Source organism: Haliotis rufescens, unplaced genomic scaffold, assembly GCF_023055435.1.
Source record: "Haliotis rufescens isolate VD_foot unplaced genomic scaffold, xgHalRufe1.0.p SCAF_109, whole genome shotgun sequence".
Classification (NCBI taxonomy): Eukaryota; Metazoa; Mollusca; class Gastropoda; order Lepetellida; family Haliotidae; genus Haliotis; species Haliotis rufescens.
The window spans coordinates 857,691-877,845 of record NW_025963790.1 but is presented as its reverse complement, the minus strand read 5'-3'; the positions used below and the strand labels follow the sequence as shown (position 1 = coordinate 877,845).

Here is a 20,155-nt window from a genome sequence, read left to right as displayed (position 1 = left end):
ATTCAGTGAAAATTTGCATCATGATAGTTTCAACTGTAGATACAGTTAATCTGTTTTTTGTACAGTTTCTGTTTATTCAATGTATATGTTGTTATAATAAGCTTTGCCTCTTCACCAACCCTATTCCTCTTTTGGAATAAATAGTGTCTAATAATTCAAACACCATCACTACTAATCATCCTAGTAAACACAACAAAGAAATGCACATCAAAAACATCATTATTATTATTTCTGATCTCTGATAAATTAGAAAAAACTGTTATCCAGCAAGATACATTTACTTGGTCCCAAGAAGCATGTTACATAGTAAACTGACTGGATAAGTTGAATAGCAGTCAGCGTGGTTGTAAAGGCACAACTGACTAAGCGGTGTCTACCTACCTTTTGTGGCAAATACAAATGAAAGACTCTGCATGATAAACAAGGAATATGTAATAGTCTATGCTCATTAGCTCTAGAAGAATGTCACCTCAAGATTGAAAATATTTGTGATGACAGTGTATGCCAGTGAACTATATTTATTAATGGTTAGAATTCTTTACATAAAAAATAAACGTCTCCATTTCTCTGTAAATCATGTCAACCGTATCCAATAAAACACCAGAAGTAACATGGCGTCCATCAGTAATGTCTACTGTTGTCGGTAGAGCGAAACTTTGCAAATACTTGTCAGTTGGAGCCCGCATGTTATTCCTTTGACATTCCTTGCGTATCTTGTAGACAGGTGCATTATCACATATTAATGATATTAGGTATGAAGGGTATAGAAATAGCGTGACTATATTGATATATGAATGGAATTGAGGTGTCCGTGTCTGGTTTCCAGAATATTAAAAAACATTAAATGGTATAATTAGACACAGTATGATAGCAAAATAAAAAGGTTAAATGTATGCATAACTAGTAAGTAGGTATAGGGAAAATATAGGCTTCTGAGGGGGAAGGAAGGCTTCATCTGCTCGAAAACATATATCTTCTATTAAACATATAATCACGAGGCCTATGGCTATTGTGATCACTTGATTGAAACCTACAAAGATATTACATTTATAATGTTCCAATGAGGATTCTGAGGGAAAGGGATGACACCGGAAAAATGCATGATCTCCAAACGATGAAACCATTCGGCTTAAACTGGATAAATATTAACGCAGAGGACATTGTATTTGCAAAGTCTTAACTTATGACCAGGGATTCTGAAATTTAATGCTTGACAACAACAAACACGTAAACTTATATAATTATGTGCGAAAGTGTTGTAACACTTTGGGTAAAATTGAACAAACACACACAGAATATACTTGTTATGACTACATTTCCTTGCTTGTAAATGTCACTAACGCTGTAAAACCAGATATCTGTTTTACTTAAAACTACATGTATCAGCCAAAATGTGTTTTAGAAGCACCTTCCAACATCTTATATTTTTCCATCCTTCATATTTTCCTCATATATAGAATAAAGTTTTGTATTATGGCATAGGACGAGGCATGGGCTGTTTTATGAGTCGTCCAGAATTGTGATACGAGGGTTGACTGAAACGCACAGGTAGATTTTTATTAGATTTATTGTACCTAATAAAGTCGATATATTTAATTTAATATCATAGATACACATATGAAATTTTGGAGCTCAAAAGTCACATGTTGTCGTTGTACAAAGACATTGAAAACTGTTCATTGTCATGTCACATAAGGCCACATGGTTGCGCTGAACTCATTATCTCGTGTGATCGCCCCGGGCAGCAATCACCCACGGCTCTGCATCTTCCCGGCACTGACTGGATAAGTGTACGAATTCTGTCCAGCGGAATTCTGCGCCATTCTGCTTGTAACGCGTTGTGGGAGTGTCTGCTGTGTGTTCTGATGTTGACGTACACGTCGATCGAGTTCATCCAAGATTGGGATGAGATCTGGAGATCTAGACGGCCAGGGCAAAAAGATGATGTTGGCATTATGAAGGAAGTCTACCGTGACACGAGCTGAGTGCAGTGGAGTGTTGTCCTGTTGAAACAGCTCACTCTGGCGGTCAATCGTTGGAAGCAGGTGAGGTTGAAGAATTGGATCAATGTAGCGATGTGCTGTCAAATTTCCTTGAACAACAATCAAGTCAGATCTCGTGGAGTAGGATATGGCCCCCCACACCATGACACTACCGCCACCGAATTTGTCTAATTCACATACACAATGTGGGGCAAAACGCTCATTTCGACGACGATAAACACGTTGTCTTCCATCTCGCCGGTGACGAAGAAATCGTGATTCATCGCGAAACCACACTCGTCTCCAATTTCCAATACCTATAAGGTATGGCACAAACACCAGCGTCGCTGTCTATGGATCTGTTTCAAAACATGGACGATGACTGGTCTTCTGGGTCAGATTCCAGCCTCGCGAAGATGGTTCCTGGCAGTCTGGTCCGATATCCTCCTCAAACCAGGGATGCATTCTGCAGTCTCCGTAGCTGTGGCATTGCGATGACGTAGGTGGAACAGTCGAATGTAGTGATCCGATGCAGGGGTGGTAACTCTTGATCGCCTGGTTCGCGGACGGTCTGAAGTGGAATTGAACTATGTGTATCGGTCCCAAAGGCGGCAAATGGTGCTATGGTGGATGTAAAAGTGGCGTGTAACAGAGGACTGCGATTCCCCTCTTTGGATACGTCCTACGGCAATGTTCCGATCGGCAGCGCTAAGTCTGGGCATTTTCAAATTTGAATGACAAATTATTGGCTTATGCTTGACGTTTTATAGTCACTACCACGAATGGCATAACTTGCAGGTGTATTTTGCTTTACTGTTTTCCTCCATGACATTTTTTACAAAGTTTCCTAAGTGTGAAAACAATGCCTTTTAAGACAATGCAATTCAAACAATCAAACACAGAACCAAGCTGTATGGATATAACGATTTATTGAGGTATCCACAGTGTGAAAAATTGAATAACACATGTTAATCATCAAGCAGTAAAACTTATATGTCTCATTATTTATACTTACTCAATTATATTCTAATTATCTAAATCTTACGCTGTAAGTTTTAATTATCTATTATTTATATTCATATCTGATATTTGTTAATAATTTTTCTTAACTTAAACATATATATATATATTTCGGTCAGGTGTTTTCTATTTGTATTGCCCCTATTCATTATTTACTTAATCCCGTCTAAAGTAGGTCTGCCCGGAAGTGGACGAAAAACCCTAAACTTTGATGATGACGGGTTGTAGGGGCTGAGTAAAAGAGAGAGATGGTTCGTACTGTAGAGTACTTTAGAGTTAAGACGGATAGAGCTGCTTGTAAAAGGGATGATACAGGGGATAGTGGTTAAAAGACTTGGTATGCAGGTAACAATTGATTCACAAATTTAAAGACAATATTGAATGGAAATATGCTTGGTTTCTACTTCTACTCCATTTATCATTCCCTTGGCACAATGAATGGCTATTGCCAAATATTAAGCATAAATATCTTTGATCACATCCAACAGATGGTAAGATTGTTCACTTCCTTATATGCTGTAGGTGTTTAGGGAGACAATCATGAAGCTGGGTTCAGAATTTACTGTTTCATCTGAATACACTTGCTGTGGGGTAGGACTAGTTAAAACGTACACGCAAGCGCCCTGTTGGTGTTAGGCAATTACTAGCTGTCTGTCACATCCAAGCAGCTGTGTAGACAAACATAAGACACGGGAGTTAGGATTCCTTTGGAAACATGTAACTCAGATATGGTAGAGATTTCTGTGTAGATTTATGATGGTTATGTGCAGGCTAGCTATATTTTGTTATCAAAGAACGTCAAATGCAATGATCGAAAATATTATATCATTGAAAGTTTCCATGTCGTTTGTTGACTGAGTTGAAATTGACTATAAAAGATAAACATTATTTTTGATCAAATAAAGAAAACTAGAACTAATGAATTGTGGAAAGTAGAATTTACACACAGAAATAATCAATATGTGATAAGAAATGGACGTATATGATTAAGAAATATTTAGTTTGAGGTTGAAAATATGATATTGTTATTTTATTGATCTGTAGCCTCATGTATTAAAAAGTTCAATTTAGTCTAGGGTAGTATTGTACTGAATGTGTAAATGAACACACTTAACGGTGGTCGATGGTCCCGAAATGTCGATAGAAAATAATAAAGACTTTATTAAAATATACTTCATGTGCTCAAATGATATAGCATGTGGCAAATGACATATTACCATAGCATGGGAACGAGGTATCAATAGGTTTCGTTCTGTTTCTGTGACATCTTGAAAGACGGATAAACTTGCCATTTAGACGCTTATTGACATTTCATTGTCTTGCTATTAATATGTTATCATTATTGTTTACAAATCAATTGATAGAAGAAATATTTAAACGTCGTCAACGCCAAAGAGTAATCACTATTGATCATCTTTCAAAACTGCATGCGTTTATTTTCTTTTGTGATACATAATTCCTTTACAATTATTTCCTGTCTTAATCAATGATTGCAACAGTTTTCTTTATTTATTAACTTTGAGGACAGACATACATTGGGAGGTTATGCGTGTCTTATATACAGACATATACAGTAATATATCTAACCACAAACAACAAACACTGAGACATTTGTAAAGCCAGCAAACATTTTATGATAAAAAGCCACAAGGACAATGTATTTAAAACATAGAGATGTACGTACTCCATGCATTCATACAGATTTAAGATATTATCAGCTTCTATTGTGCAGTCTGTTTGATGGATCCGAGATTATTATAGAACGGATACAACGGATACACCTGAGATTGTGTAAAACCGCATCAAAGCTGAAAGGATTAGCAACAGATGTTATAGTTTGAGAGGAAATCGACATCATGATAAAAGTAATGACATACTGGGCAAGTCTCCCAGTACAAACTGCTTTATTCCTAGACTTCTATGAGAAACAAGCGGTTGGTTGGTTGGTTTGTTGTTTAACGCCGCACTCAGCAATATTCCAGCTGTATGATGGCGGTCTGTAAATAATCGAGTCTGGACCAGACAATCCAGTGATTGATATCATGAACATCCATCCACCCAATTGGGATCGATGACATGCATCGACCAAGTCAGCGAGCCTGACCACCCGATCCCGTTAGTCGCCTTTTACGACAAGCATAGTCACCTTTTACGGCAAGCATGGGTTGCTGAAGACCTGTTCTAACCCGGATCTTCACGGTTTAGAAATAAGCGGACTTTCGAATGAAGATGAACGTAATAAGCTCTCTGAATTATGTAAGAAAATGATTTGCAAAGAGTTTTACTTTCTGAAAGTTCAATTGTTATATAAATGAGTCACTTACTTATTAGTGATTTACATTTCTACATGGCACGTTGGAGAATAACGTTCTGGGAGGGGGGCTATAATTTGATAAAATATTCTACATCTAAACGCAATGATAAAATGTGTTACATACTCCTACCAAAATAACAGCTCTTAAAGAATATTTGTCAATTTAATGACACTCTCAACAAGCAGCTCCGAATTAGTAGCCATTTTGGGGGGAAAATCAAAAGTAATCCAAAATGTATAGTCTTACTGCCAAATGGAATTAACTGAATATTTGTGCTTATTGGCTTGTGTTGTCCACAGTCCTATGAATGTAGCCTCGCTTTGGTTACTCTTGCACCATAATCTGTGTTGTTTGAGATGTATTGTTGACATGTTATTTAATTCATTACTTCTTCTCTCGCCAATGGTTAAATGTTATACTCAGATTGCACCAACCTCCATTATTTTTCGAGTACTCACATTTGATGTATCGTAAATCAATAGGCACACACGTTTATACCAAGGAAGGAAACTCCAACTGAAGGGACCAATGTGAGGATTATGTTTATCAGGGCAAGGCTCATACTCTGTTGCTAGATGTTGATGTAGAGTGATCAGGTCACTTTTACATTTGTATGTGTAGATATATAGGATTAAGATATTCCTCTACCCTCATTCATTTATTTTGTAAACACCAATCATCAATCATGATTCCTCAAGTCTGTGGTCATGTGATACAGGCACGTGACGATCCACCCTTCCTTCATATGTATAAATATAAGACTTTGGTGTGATTCAAGCACATAGTTCAGCGCACTGTAACTGAGCTATACACACTTGCAAGAATGAAGTTTTTCGGACAACTATGGTTCATTCTCGGTAAGTATAATGCTATGTTACTGAGGATAAATAAAAGAAGCTTACTTTTATTGGGTAAAAACACTCTTGTCGGGACTTGATTTTATCGTTAAACCTGAAGTTATGGCATCATACTTTTATATATGAAAAGTCTCAAAGGGTTGTGTGTACGGTGATAAAGAGTGTTGGGTTTCATTTTCGAAAATAAGACTGACTTTTGTTGCTTTGGCATTCAATAATAAACACGAATCAAGCAGGATGAAGTAAGGTGTAAATCAGCTTATCATTAAGTGTGTTCATCTGAATACACTTGCTGTGGGGTAGGACTAGTTAAAACGCGCACGCAAGCGCCCTGTTCATGTTCATTATATCACAGTTGGACTACACAATGTTGTTTTGGTATATGAAGTAAGTGAGTATGGTTTTACGATGCTGTTAGCAATATATCACAGCTGTGGAAACCAGAATCAGGTTTTACCCATTTACGGAATGGAACCCAATCCTACAGCTTGAGAAGCGAACGCTTGCACAATGAGCCTAGGCTTCTCCGGCGTATTACAAATTCAACAAAATTGATGATCCACCCGATTATTCTTCTATGTTTGTCAGCATCATACCCGTCCTTATGGGTTTCACGTCTAACGCCGTGATATATCTGGACTACTGTTCAAAGAAGCTTTAACCGAACTCACGCACACGTGTATGTTTGAATTAGGTGTTTATCAATCATAACATATGTAAATTAGCTTGTTTGTATGATCATTCGGCAAATAATGACCATGTCCTTCAATCTACTAATCACAGACCAGAAAGATCAGTCAAACTTGTACATGATATCTTTTAAGTATGAAAAGACACCTTACTTTTTGCTTTTAAAAGTTAGATAAAAACAGTATGAGGTAAAATGGCCCTTACGGTAACGACGTACATATACGTGTGTTTGACTTGAGGTACTAGTCCGAATTTATGGCGGTGTTATAGTACCACATCTTTCAGATACCATACCTTAGTTTTAACATAGATACCCCAATCAGACACAGTATACTGACTCCGAGCCGACTAGTCCTTGTTTTTTCGCCTGAATGACGAGCATCAGACAGGGTAACAACATGTACTCTCTTTTAACGTCTTTTTGTATGACGCGGACGGGGATCGAACCCGGAAACTTCCGATCTCCATGGAGTCGCTCTATCAACTACACTTTATACGCAGTTATCATTTTTGAAGCGTGTCATAAATACCACACATACACAAAAAACAGACACACGCACACGCATACTCCCGCACACATACGCACGCACCCCCACACACACACAGACACACACGCGCGATTTGATCCACCAGTGAACGTTACCTCTGTTTCAGGACTTACTACATGTATGCTGTTTGGAATAACAGTTGCTTGTGAGAATGATTGTACCCCCAACGGTGTTTGCACTGACGAGGTCTGTGTATGCGAGCCAGAATATACTGGCACTGCTTGTGAACACGGTGGGTATTCCTAAATAGAATAGTTTGTATGGTCACCGGATCATGTGCATAATGAGTACATGAACATGTATATGCCAAAAGTCTATTTGGAAGAAATATGGAACTGAATGTATGTATCAACGGCTTGTGTGAAAAGTGCTGAAACAGTTCATCATGCTACTTATATGATCAAGTGAATACAATAATTACAGTAAAGGTGAAAATGCCATTGTAGTTCCATTTAAGTAGTACATTTAGTACACAATTTGTCTGGTCATAGTTTTAAATGAAATGTTGCACCCGTTGTTTGCAGATAACCCTTGCAAAGATGGAACATGTAGCGATCAAGGAACATGTGAGCCATCCGACGATGACACACCTGTAGCTGTCTGTACATGTGAGGCTGGCTTCATCAGAGACAAGTGTGAAATTGGTAACTCTGACACAGATGCAAATCAATGCTTGGTTGTATGTTGGGCTTCTTTAGAATTTTGTAGGAACAACCGAGTGATAAGTTCTAGATCATCAAATTTATATGTGCGCACACATATTCCTATGAACATGCTGAAATCGTTATCGGTTTAATTTATATCACATACTTTCTGAAAAGTGATCCTTTTTAGCATTAAATTAGTTTGTGTAAGACTTCACACATTAGTCACGTGAAAATCCATTGTTTCTTCGTTAACCCATGACTTTGCCGATTATTGCATAATGGTTAAACACAATAATATATTTTTGAGCATGTCTTTCGCACACTCGACCGATATCTGTGAGTGAGTGAATGTTGTTTAATGTCACAATCAGCAATATTCCAGCTATACCATTGTGGACGACCAGTGACCGAAAGCAAAGGCAACATTCTATTATTCACTTTCATCCATTGCTTATCAAAGCTTTGTATAAACGTTTCATGAAGACAATATACAGCATGTTATGTGTAATATAAATTTCAATGTTTCCAGTTGACCCCTGTCACACTGAAACCTGTAACAACCAGGGAACGTGCAACGTCTGATGATACTACCCCTGTAGCTGTCTGTACATGTAACCCTGGCTTTACAGGAACCAAGTGCGAAACTGGTAACCTTTATACTGATATTCTACCTTATTCGACTCAGTAGTTAAGTAGTTAAGTCAAAAGAGACAACAGAATGACTAACATATTCATGAAACTATATAGGGTATTAACATCAATATTATTTTTCAATTCAATTTTTTTTATTTTGTAAGTGTAGGCAATCGGCCCATGATAACTTACCCTTTTTCGCAAACACCTGGTGTCATCACTCATTTTCAGTCATCCATTCGTACAATTTCTACAGTTATTTGTCCTTTACGCCAAGTGGAATCTGTTTCGGCAGAAAATCAAAGCTGGTTATTCTCTTGCATTGACAATGGACGTGATGTATACGTACACAGATCATATTGATCTGACAATAATGTACGATGAAGTGGCAAATATAGCTAGATGTTTAGAAAAAAATTACAATCAATTGTGGACGTAATGATATTTAATATTTGTTTGGTCTGATATTCGCAATATTTCATTTTGGTTATTTATACACCCGTAACTTGTTATAACCAGGGCAGACTAACAGAAAATTATACTTGTCCTCCACATACCCAGCAATACAAACACAACATAATCTCCTTTCACGTGGTATATAAGCGTGTCTCCCAGGTTCAACACATGGCTGATGTGAAAAAACCCATCTAAACCGAGCAAGCGCATCTCTAGATTTATTGACTGTCACGCAGCTAAGATACGACTCTGTACCAAACGATACCTTGAATAGATAATAAGAGAAAGATTAACTTCCCTTTTCCAGAAGACTATGTCAATCGTGTTCATGACTAAATTACAGACGCGACATAAATTCTGACAAAAAACGATGGAGAATGCCTTATACGCTGATATTTCCACATTGAGACAAAACCCAAGCTGAACAATAGAGATTTACATTTTGAGACAATTAATTTTACTGTAACATTCTGCCTGAAGCTCCATATTATGACATTTCTTTGGATGACGACAAATGGACATACTAAATAACTTTATCCAAAGAACAATAACTACTTTGTACAACGCCCGAACCTCGAACCATGTTGATGGGTGTTGACGATTTGAAATAGTCAAGCTATACCATAGCGGACGATCAGTGACCGAAAGCAAAGGCAACATTCTATTTTTCACTTTCATTCATCTACTTTGTACATTTAAACTTTGTATAAACGTTTCATAAAGACAACATACAGGCATGTCATTTAAAATATGTTTCAATGTTTCAAGTTGACCCCCGTGAAACTGTCACACTGAAGCATGTAGCAACAAGGGAACGTGCAAATAATCATAACAATACTTTTCTAGAAAATATGTGGTATCTGCGATTAGTATATATATCGTCTACAAATAATAACAGGAATATCTCTGTAATGTCAGGATGAAGTTGTGTTCCTGATTCATTCTGTTCAACTTCAGTAGCTAGTTCTTAAATGACCATCGGAAATAAAAGGGGCCTTAACACACAACCCTGATGTACACCTCCTGGAGACTGAAATAATTTACGCTAGCCTTAATAACTGTATAAATAGACTGTATTGTAAGCTTTAATGTAAGAAAACCTCTATTGCCTATACTGACCATAATTCATCCGGTTTACATTGTCAAAGTCTTTAGCAAAATCGACAAACAAACCATACACTATACCCTTACTGTCACTGATATATCTCTGGACAATAGACAGAAGTTTAAAATATTATCTAAGTTAAAAAATATTATGGAGTAGTCAAGACGAAAACTAGCCTGGGAATACACTTTTACCATAAACCTTGCCCTTCTATACAAACTAGAAACATACAGCTTATTCAGTACACTAAGAACTGATATACCCTTAAAAATAGATTGGACATCTCCTCGCTTAAAACAATAACTCACTGAGACTAAGATTTAGATGAGTCAGCATTATCAAACACCATGTTAAATAGCACTGTAGGATATGGGACAAACATATCATTAGCATATTCAAAACATTCCCAAATGAGGAGGTCATTTTCCTGCGGTTTTACCAAATTTTAAAGAGATAATAGCACGTAGCACCTCTTCTTGTGAAATGGGTGTTTCCACAATATAGCAAGATATATCATCATTAATATCAGTAAACGTCTTATGGTTGATAATCGTATCCTCATCAAACATATCCTTAAAATGATCAACCCATTGTTCTAGTTTTATATTAGGTACACGAGTAGCCATACTCTGGGATAATCCTCGTCGACCAAAAACATTTACTATTTGGAAGACTAGATAAAACCTTATATAAATGTCTACTAGTTTATATTCCTTCTCCCTCCCATCTGTAGTACTGACACTCAGTGTCAAACCAGGGATGTGAATAACTGAGACTTACGGAGACTTACAAAATACGTTTATGCATTGAGCACATGTCTGGTAAATATGAGGTCACTTTACATCAACTATACAGGACCTTAAATATGCGTCACTGATACGCACGAATATAGTTCAAACGGTCAATTATAATCCAAATTTGCACATGTGCCATCATCAAAACATAACAGTCAGTATACAAATACATCTTATAATTTGCAAATACATCTAGTTTAATTCACATACATGAAATACGGCAACATAGAAAATAATGCCAAGTCACTGTAGCTCACCTTGATATGTAGTCAACAAAGACAAACGCTTGAGTGAGTGAGCTTGGTTTAACGCGGCTTTTAACATTATTCCAGTTATATCACGCCGTTTCAGCTTAATGTTGGAGGTAAGCCCGAAGTTATGCAGGTCTCAGACGTTTACCACTTCGGTGAAACCTACGGTGCTGACAAACCTAGAAACATATTTGGGGGGGGGGGGGAACCTGATTCGAACCGACAATCATAGGTTTCTGGCGTGCCCATGGAACGCAACTCTGAACAGCGAATCGCGGCGCCCAAACCCGTGACCCCCAAACTCTTAAAAAAAGATATCCACATATTTCCAGCATAAAATAGTGAGGACAAATTGAAAGCTGTAACACAAGTAATGCTTCATCAACAATTCTTAATCGCTTTTACAAATTTTAGTTTTCTAAGAAGGTATGAATGAGGGTTTGTCGTCGCAAGTTGTCCGGTGCTGTCCGCGTCATCAATAAAGGTGTTATATTTTCGACTAATCCTTTTAAAAATATGGATTCAGCTGAAATTATGTGTGAATGTTTGTTGTTATTAGGTGATTCACTTTTTTTTCAAATCATTGCTTTTTTCGGAGCTTTCGAGATGAAAGTCAATTCTTAATTATATAATTGTGCGTCTGTTGTAAACACCTTTCCAGAAACCTCTGTATCAATGAGTCTGAAACCTCATGTTTGTTCCTATTACTGATGATACCAATATTTGTTTGAGAGTTTCGAATCTCACGGGCGCCACTGGAGGGATGGTACAACTGATGACATAATGGTGTATGAGAACATACTACCTGATGATTTGAATGTTTCCCTCTCACTTGCTTTCCCTGAAGCTTGTGCGTCGAAACATGAACGTTAATATAACTGTTGTCCCTCGTTCAAAGCTCGTTATCACACAAATTAAAACAATCAGTTGACAAAAAGAACACCATTACCGTAGTTTGACTTTCAAGGCGTGTTTGTTAAAAGGGAGGCTACTCTCATTTTGAAACATGATGGTCTGGTTCGAACGTACTGGGTTAAATGAGGTTGTTGCACATTCTCCAACTGTGTAGCATGGTAGTCAGTAATTATGGGATCTCTTAATATAAACATGTTGCCATTTTTTTATTATTTCAGTGTAATCAGGTTGGTGAACATCAGCACATACTGACCGTGTACTAAATTGTTTAGCATGAGGACTAGGGCCAATGTTTAAAGCAAGTTTTTGTGCCGTTCGAGTATTTGAAAAGCACGTGTCAGTGCTGCATCGATACTTCCATCGTTCCAAATAGAAGTGTATAGATATCGAGAACTGGGGGCATATGATGTTGATGCACATTTCCCAATCGTGTGGCATGGTAGTCAGTAATTACGTGATCTCTGATCTTTATTAACATGTTCCGGATTTTGTAATGTTTTTTTTGTTTTGGTTTGTTGTTTTACGCCGCACTCAGCAATATTCCAGATATATGACGGCGGTCTGTAAAATAATCGAGTCTGGACAAGACAATCCAGTGATTGATATCATGAGCATCGATCCACGCAATTGGGATCGATGACCTGCATCAACCAAGTCAGCGAGCCTGACCACCCGATCCCGTTAGTTGCCTTTTACGACAAGCATAGTGGCCTTTTATGGGAAGCATGCTGAAGATCTATTCTACCCCGGATCTTCACGGGTCGATTTTGTAATGATTTCAGTGCAATCATGTTGTCGATAGTGACACATATCGAGAAGACATAATTCAAGCTGGCACACGTGTCAAATATCGAAGTGTTATATGATGTGTAACAAATGGTGTTACCCTAGCCTGTAACAGATTGCGATGTACTATGTTGTTGCCATGGTACGATGAATGATCATCTGACATGTTGCCTATTTCAATATAAGAATATGCTTAACATTGTTGGAATAGCATGATTACAAAAATCTGCCCTTCAAAACTGTATTACCCATTGGTTTATTACATTCGTTTGGTATCGTAATTTTTCAAATAAGATTTCAAGGTCGCCCTTGATGTATCACAGGCAAGTGCATTTTCAAGTGAGTGAGTGTACGACTGTAGCATTTTACAGTTAACATTACATAAAAATACATTGGTGGTTATGCATTTTCTACACTAGATATCGATGAATGTGAAGCAACTGATGCCACCAAACATGACTGCCACGAACATGCAGACTGTTTTAATACGCCTGGATCCTTCACCTGCTCATGCAAGTCTGGCTATGTTGGAGATGGAAAGACCTGTACACGTTAGTATATATTCAGTGTGTTTTTTTCTCTGACATTGTTATATGATTGACCAGGTTCTTTCCGTTATACAATTTGAAAATTGCCTTTATTTCGATATTAACATATGTTTTGACTGTTTTCAGAAAGCAAGTGCGATGATACTATTTTGTGCACATTCCTTCATGTTTTAGTTGGCGTGTGCTCCTCTAATGGCAACGAATGTTTAAATGGTGGGACATGTAATATCCCCTCGGGCTGAGCTGCTAGTACATGTAGCTGTGCAGCTGGATTTACTGGTACACTTTGTGAAAGCAGTAGGTATAAGATGTATTTATAAATATATGTCTCTTCTTGTTTGGATTACACACATAACCGTTATCAGTATATTGTTTTAATTATTGTTTTCATTCCTTGGTAGACATTGATGAGTGCAGTACAAGTGCTGATGACTGTGATACAAACGCTGACTGCACAAACACGGAAGGATCCTTCACCTGCACATGCAAGTCTGGCTATGTTGGAGATGGAAAGACTTGCACAGGTAAATACATATTCAGCGATGGACTTTCTGATACTGTTTGATGCTCCAAGAAACGAAACTATGTTGGGCCATGCAAATGTGTATGACTGAATGACGGAGTGAAAATGGAAGGAAACCGTCTGAATACAGAACCAAAAAGTTTCGATGGTAGTTCGAACATTCTTCAGTTTGTACATGTCTACAATAACACAATTTCGAAAAAAAGATATCAAAATATAAAATATTTCTGTACCATCGTATCTCTTTTTTAGATATGACAACAGAGTGGACTAGAGATTCGTTATAACAGATGGTGCGTGACAATCACTAAACAGACATGTATGATAAATATGAGGTCATATGTTTCGTTTTCATAGCGAATTTCATACATTTCGAATTTACGTCGACCACATTCTTTTAATCGAGGTCGTTTCTAGCCGAGGTTGGCAGATACATTATTCTCTTGAAATATATAGTTAGAACTGTCCCTGATATTTCTGTGTTACAACAACACCAACTTTTATATCCATAAGTACAATTGTTTGAGATCACACTGTTGAAACTGTCGATAGCTGTGATTGGTAATCTTCTGCACCTCATGTGTAGTATGTCCATCATTAGACACACGTTTTCAGCTTGACTCCATACTACTTGTAAACTGTGTAAAGAAGAGTCCTAAAAATTTGGTAACTGTAAACGTAGTTTATTTCAAGTCTTTTGTTGTATCATTTTTTGTTTCTTTGCGGTCCCCCATTTCTAACTTGTCTAAATGTAATATCATGAAGATCCAGGTTAGAATCGGTCTTCAGCAACCTATGCTTGTCGTAAGAGGCCACGTTGTGGTCACGCTCGCTGACTTGGTTGATACAATTGCACAGATCGATGCTGATGATACCAGTCACTAGATTGTCTGGTCCAAACTCTATTATTTACAAACTGCTGTCATATAGCTGAGTTTGGCGCTAACCAACAAACAAACAACAACTAAATGCAATATCGGTCCCCGTTTATAACAAAGTTTCTTGAGCGTCAGTTTGTTGCTGTAATCGTCCAACATAATTTGCAGAGTTAGCAATCATCAGCATCTAATAGCAGACATTTGTGCTATTAGCTCCTTGATATAGAATGAGAATAGAATTGGACTAACCATACTTCCATGGCTGTACCCACACGAAGGGACAGTTTTTCCCAAATGTATGCATGTCAGGAAATGAACGTATAATCCGTATGGGCCAAGTTGAAAAGTACGTATCATTCATCATTTACACAGATTACGCAGGTCTTGAAATATATGAACATTCAAGTGACTATGACGAAAACCGATCCTGTTTCATTGAATTACTCGATTACTTGATTATCACACCCGTTTGATGTCATAATTTACCTCATCAACAACTCTCAATCTGAGATGAGAACAATTATTTTTCTCCTCATTTGCCAGAGGGTGTGTGTTCTTAGGGAGGGACAGAATGCATCAATGGAGGAACATGTGACACAAGCAGCACTCCTACCACGTGTGAATGTGCGGACGGTTACACAGGAGACACCTGTCAGAATGGTGAGGAAACATTTTCAAAAAGAGTCATAGGACACTTGCTCAAAAGTTGCTTGATCAGGGTTACAACATCCACGACCTCAGGGAAGCTTTCAAAACGTTTTAGGGTAAATAATATTACGTGGAGGAAATTTCCAAATTTGACGTGTCAATGACCTATATGTTATCCGATGCAATTTCCTGTTTTCATTGCATTTGTTTGGGATGGTGCCATCGAGTCTTATGACGCTCCTCGAAATCTTGGTAGAAAGAGCATGCTCGATTGTATCTCAAAAGTTTATTTGTTTGTTTGTTTGTTTGTTTGTTGTTTAACGCCGCACTCAGCAATATTCCAGCTATATGACGGCGGTCTATTAATAATTGAGTCTGGACCAGACAATCCAGTGATTGACATCATGAGCATAGATCCACGCAATTGGGATCAATGACATGTATCAACCAAGTCAGCGAGCCTGATCAACCGATCCCGTTAGTCGCCTTTTACGACAAGCATAGTCACCTTTTACGGCAAGCATGCTGAAGGCCTATTCTACCCCGGAATCTTCACGGGTCTCAAAAGTTGCGAAATGTAAACACCAAAGGCTGGAGCTGCTGGAATATTGCTCAATATGAAGGGAAAGTTGACTCTTGATTTTGGTTGGTTGGTTTGTTGTTTAACGCCGCACTGAGCAATATTCCAGCTATATGACGGCGGTCTATAAATAATCGAATCTGGACCAGAAAAATCCAGTGATTGACATCATGAGCATAGATCACGCATTAGGGATCGATGACATGTATCAACCATGTCAGCGAGCCTGACCGACCGATCCCGTTAGTCGCCTTTTACGACAAGCATGGGTTGCTGAAGGCCTATTCTACCCCGGAATCTTCACGGCTCTCAAAAGTTGCCATCGGTCCCAATTGCGTGGATTGATGCGCATGATATTAATCACTGGATTGTCTGATCCAGACTCCCTTATTTTTTACAGACTGCCGTCATATAGCCGGAATATTGCTGAGTGCGGCGTTAAACAACAAACCAACCAACCAACCAAAAGTTGCGAAATGTTAACACCAAAGGCTGGAGCTGCTGGACTATTGCTCGATATAAAGGGAAAGTGGCCTATTGGAAAGTTGAAATCATCCCTCTTGTCATACAGTCTTGTGGAGAGTGTTTTGTCACTCTGTATCTTCATGTACAGATCTAAATATGAAACAGATGAGGCGGTCTCACTGGTCTCCTTTATTTCTAGTTCAGGTGGGTAAATCAGTGGAATGGAGTTGGCTATTTGATTGTTATTGAACGATATCAGATCATCGATATACCTGAAGCTTAAGTTAACACATGCTTATAGTCGGAATCGTACAATTGACTTTCTTCGGCTCTCTTTCTGTAAACAAGGATATCTTCCATTGGCAAATTATAATTATTGAAACGGTTTTGTGGCTTTAATTCATATTATCGAACCCAAAGGTTATATGTTGAATTTTAGTTGTCATAGTGACAATATAATGACAAAATTAAAATCACACATCCCCTCCTGTGATATGTTCTATTAAGTGTCTGACCCAAAGCCCCCGACCACAAAAGCTGCGTGGCATTTAATCAAAAGGAATCTTATTTATATACTGTTATCAGATTGGATCTTTAACCATCTGACTCATGTGATGTGAGAAGATCACTGAAAGCTGTGGTTATCATCACATACACAGTAAACAGTTGACAAATTGATTATTAAGTGCAGAAAACACAAATGGTTCGTGAGTTATGCTCTTGAAATGAAGCCTTCATTGATTTAAATGTAAGGTAATATTGTCGTAAATATTCGAAATAGTAAAAGGCACCTGTTTAAAGGTAGATCGATATATGTGCAAAGTTTGATCAGGAAATATTAAACGCCCTTTGCTTTACGCAAAGGAAACAATATCTACAATCATTGGAAGTGGGAAATGACGAAAGATGAAAATGGGAATTGTCAGTAAAAAACTAACGGTTGATACAGACATTGTTCATAGGTTAAAATTTCATAAATCTGTTCCATAAATGAATTCCATTTTTGTCGGTACACGTTCTCTTTTTCAGCTGGAGGTACGGTGAAGATTTCAGCATACCTAATGGCGTTGACTGTTCTCACCTTTTTCGTCATCCTGTGAAATGACCACACACTGACTGCCGCAACCTGCTTGAACTGCGTTCTTGTTTGAAGTGTTGAAATGAAATATGCTGATGAAAGAAATTAGGGAACAAAATTTAAGCGAGTCATGTGATGTTCGGCAATGTATTCATCACACCAGATACTAAAATGTCACTCACTGAAATGATTTTAAATCAAAGATATTTACATTTAAGTAAACATTTTCTGCTATAATTACAAGGTTTCGTTATTTTGCTATATGTGTATACCATTGCTAACGTATTCCGTTTTGTTCGAACAAAGTATGTATTAGTTTGTTGTGTTCACTTCCGTGTTCTGTTACCATACAATGGTGACTTTTGATTCACGTGGAATAATCACTGACTATGTACTGATTGTTATCATCTCACTGTAGGTAAAAAGGCAAAATTCCTCCCTGCATACTTCGGCTACTGATAACATGTTACTGATGACGTGGACCTCTCTTCGAGTGACCACTGACACAAAGTAAATGTGATCTACTTTTTACCTATAGTGGCACAGTGACACTCAATATCCACTTAAAAATCTTCAGATGTACAGTCATGTTTTATTTCCAATTTTTGTAACTCTTAACGAATAAACATCAACCTGCAAGTTTTTTTTATCATCGTTGAGTTGAATTAATTTCTCATCGTTTTAATGAAGGCAGTCGCCTGTTAGAAGTGATTAAACATTTAACGTCACAGGCAATATCTCAGCCATGTAGCGACGAGAACATATTACATATTAATACAAATAAGTTTGTTTGTTTGTTATTTAACCACACCCTCAGCACCATTCCAGCAATATAACGGTGGTCTGTAAATCATCTAAGAGTCTGGAACAGACAAACCAGCGATTGATCTTATCACGCCGTCGGGATACAATGACATACCATCAACCGAGTCACCGGGTCTGACCACACGATTCATTAAGTCGCCTCGTGCAACAAGCACAGGTTACGAGGGATCCATTCAAAACCCCTGTTGGAGAGACAGGGCAAAGCAAAACGTGTTGACAGCTTATGAAGGGCCAATTAAACAATGTAGTTCAAACACACATTCACGATGTGTTATACACTTAACGAATATTTAGATATTACCCGGGTATAAAAGAATCATATTTGCTGCTTAAGGATACGAGACTTTACGTTTTTAATCCCCCTCGTATTTTAGCCCATAGTCTTAAAACGGAAAAGTTAAACGCTCTTGAGCCCATGCGCTTTAATTAATTTGAAAAAATTTATTGATCTTCCTTTTCCAGTGGTTCTTCAATAAGTTGTGTAGCACACATCTATATGGCCATTTTGCACCAAATTGCACCTTAAGCGTTGTTAGAGGTTTCCAGATTGACAAGACACACTGGTCCCCTAGGGTATATGATATTTTGGATACTCAGAGGGATATTTTAAATGCATAGGACAGACACGCATTGCTGCAATATTGGTTTGTTGATATGTATTGGCAGCTTTCATTGATCATTTCAAATTGTCAGCACCATATCTATTCTCGTTGTTTTTATGAAAGTGTAAACGTCTAAGACCTGAGCCAGCCTAACTCACTCACACCAACTTTCCGGTTGTCAAGAATCATTGCATTTCTCGGCCACCACTGGGCACTGCAGTGGTACGTGTAGTAGCGCTTTTATTGACTCTTCATTTGCTTTGGAATATTAATTTCCAATTACTCCAAAAATATTTTGTTGTCGTGTTTAAGACAGGAGAACCATGCAACATAATATATGGTATTCTACTGATATATACAATATTTTTTTATCAATTCTAATACATATTTCTGATTAAACGAGCACCTGATGTTAACACCTTAATTTTATGACTCTTCAATCAATTCAAGAATTGCCTTTAAGACACCTTATGTCTGTATATGTGGCCTGTGAAATACAATTGCATGTCCTGTTTGTTGTTTAACGCCTCACTCAGCAATATTCTAGCTATGTTCTGTATATATATATCGGATCTGGACCAGTCAATCCAGTGACTGACATGAGCATCCATCTACGCAATTGGATTGGTTGGTTGGTTGGTTTTTGGTTTAACGCCGCACTCAGCAATATTCCAGCTATATGACGGCGGTCTGTACATAATCGAGTCTGGACCAGACAATCCAGTGATTAATATCATGCGCATCAATCCACCCAGTTGGGATTGATGACATGCATCAACCAAGTCAGCAAGCCTGACCACCCGACCCCGTTAGTCGCCTTTTACGACAAGCATAGTCACCTTTTACGGCAAGCATGGGTTGCTGAAGACCTATTCTACCCCGGAATCTTCGCGGGTCCTACGCAATTGTGATACGAGTTCATGCATCAACATGGTCAGCGAGTTAGTTAGATACTTCCTGCGACAAGCATGGGTTGCTGAAGACCTGTTCTAACACTGATCTTCACAGG

The 20,155-nt window shown here is 37.9% G+C and overlaps 1 protein-coding gene across 3 annotated transcripts; it reads left to right on the top strand.

Annotated features, from left to right (window-relative positions):
* The first annotated feature begins 2,394 nt into the window (after positions 1–2,394).
* On the top strand, positions 2,395–18,351 carry LOC124114888. 3 transcript variants are annotated; one of them, XM_048392086.1, is made up of 6 exons: positions 12,068–12,086; positions 13,419–13,550; positions 13,722–13,844; positions 13,949–14,071; positions 15,492–15,608; positions 17,671–18,351. In XM_048392086.1, the coding sequence occupies exons 3-6, from the start codon at positions 13,758–13,760 to the stop codon at positions 17,683–17,685; spliced, it is 342 nt and encodes a 113-aa protein (XP_048248043.1). In that variant the 5' UTR covers positions 12,068–12,086; positions 13,419–13,550; positions 13,722–13,757; the 3' UTR covers positions 17,686–18,351. The 3 variants fall into 3 exon arrangements, with proteins under 3 accessions (XP_048248044.1, XP_048248043.1, XP_048248042.1); XM_048392085.1 differs by lacking the exon at positions 12,068–12,086 and having other exon boundaries at positions 13,144–13,550; XM_048392087.1 differs by lacking the exons at positions 12,068–12,086; positions 13,419–13,550; positions 13,722–13,844 and adding an exon at positions 2,395–2,401.
* The last annotated feature ends 1,804 nt before the right edge of the window (positions 18,352–20,155 follow it).

What these genes read in the sequence shown, in the direction of transcription:
- LOC124114888 (XM_048392086.1), top strand. Translation starts at nt 13,758, where the DNA reads ATGGTGGGACATGTAATATCCCCTCGGGCTGAGCTGCTAGTACATGTA. An exon ending in TGGTACACTTTGTGAAAGCA is followed by an intron (nt 13,845 to 13,948) that starts GTAGGTATAAGA and finishes ATTCCTTGGTAG; the next exon opens with ACATTGATGAGTGCAGTACA. An exon ending in AGATGGAAAGACTTGCACAG is followed by an intron (nt 14,072 to 15,491) that starts GTAAATACATAT and finishes CTCATTTGCCAG; the next exon opens with AGGGTGTGTGTTCTTAGGGA.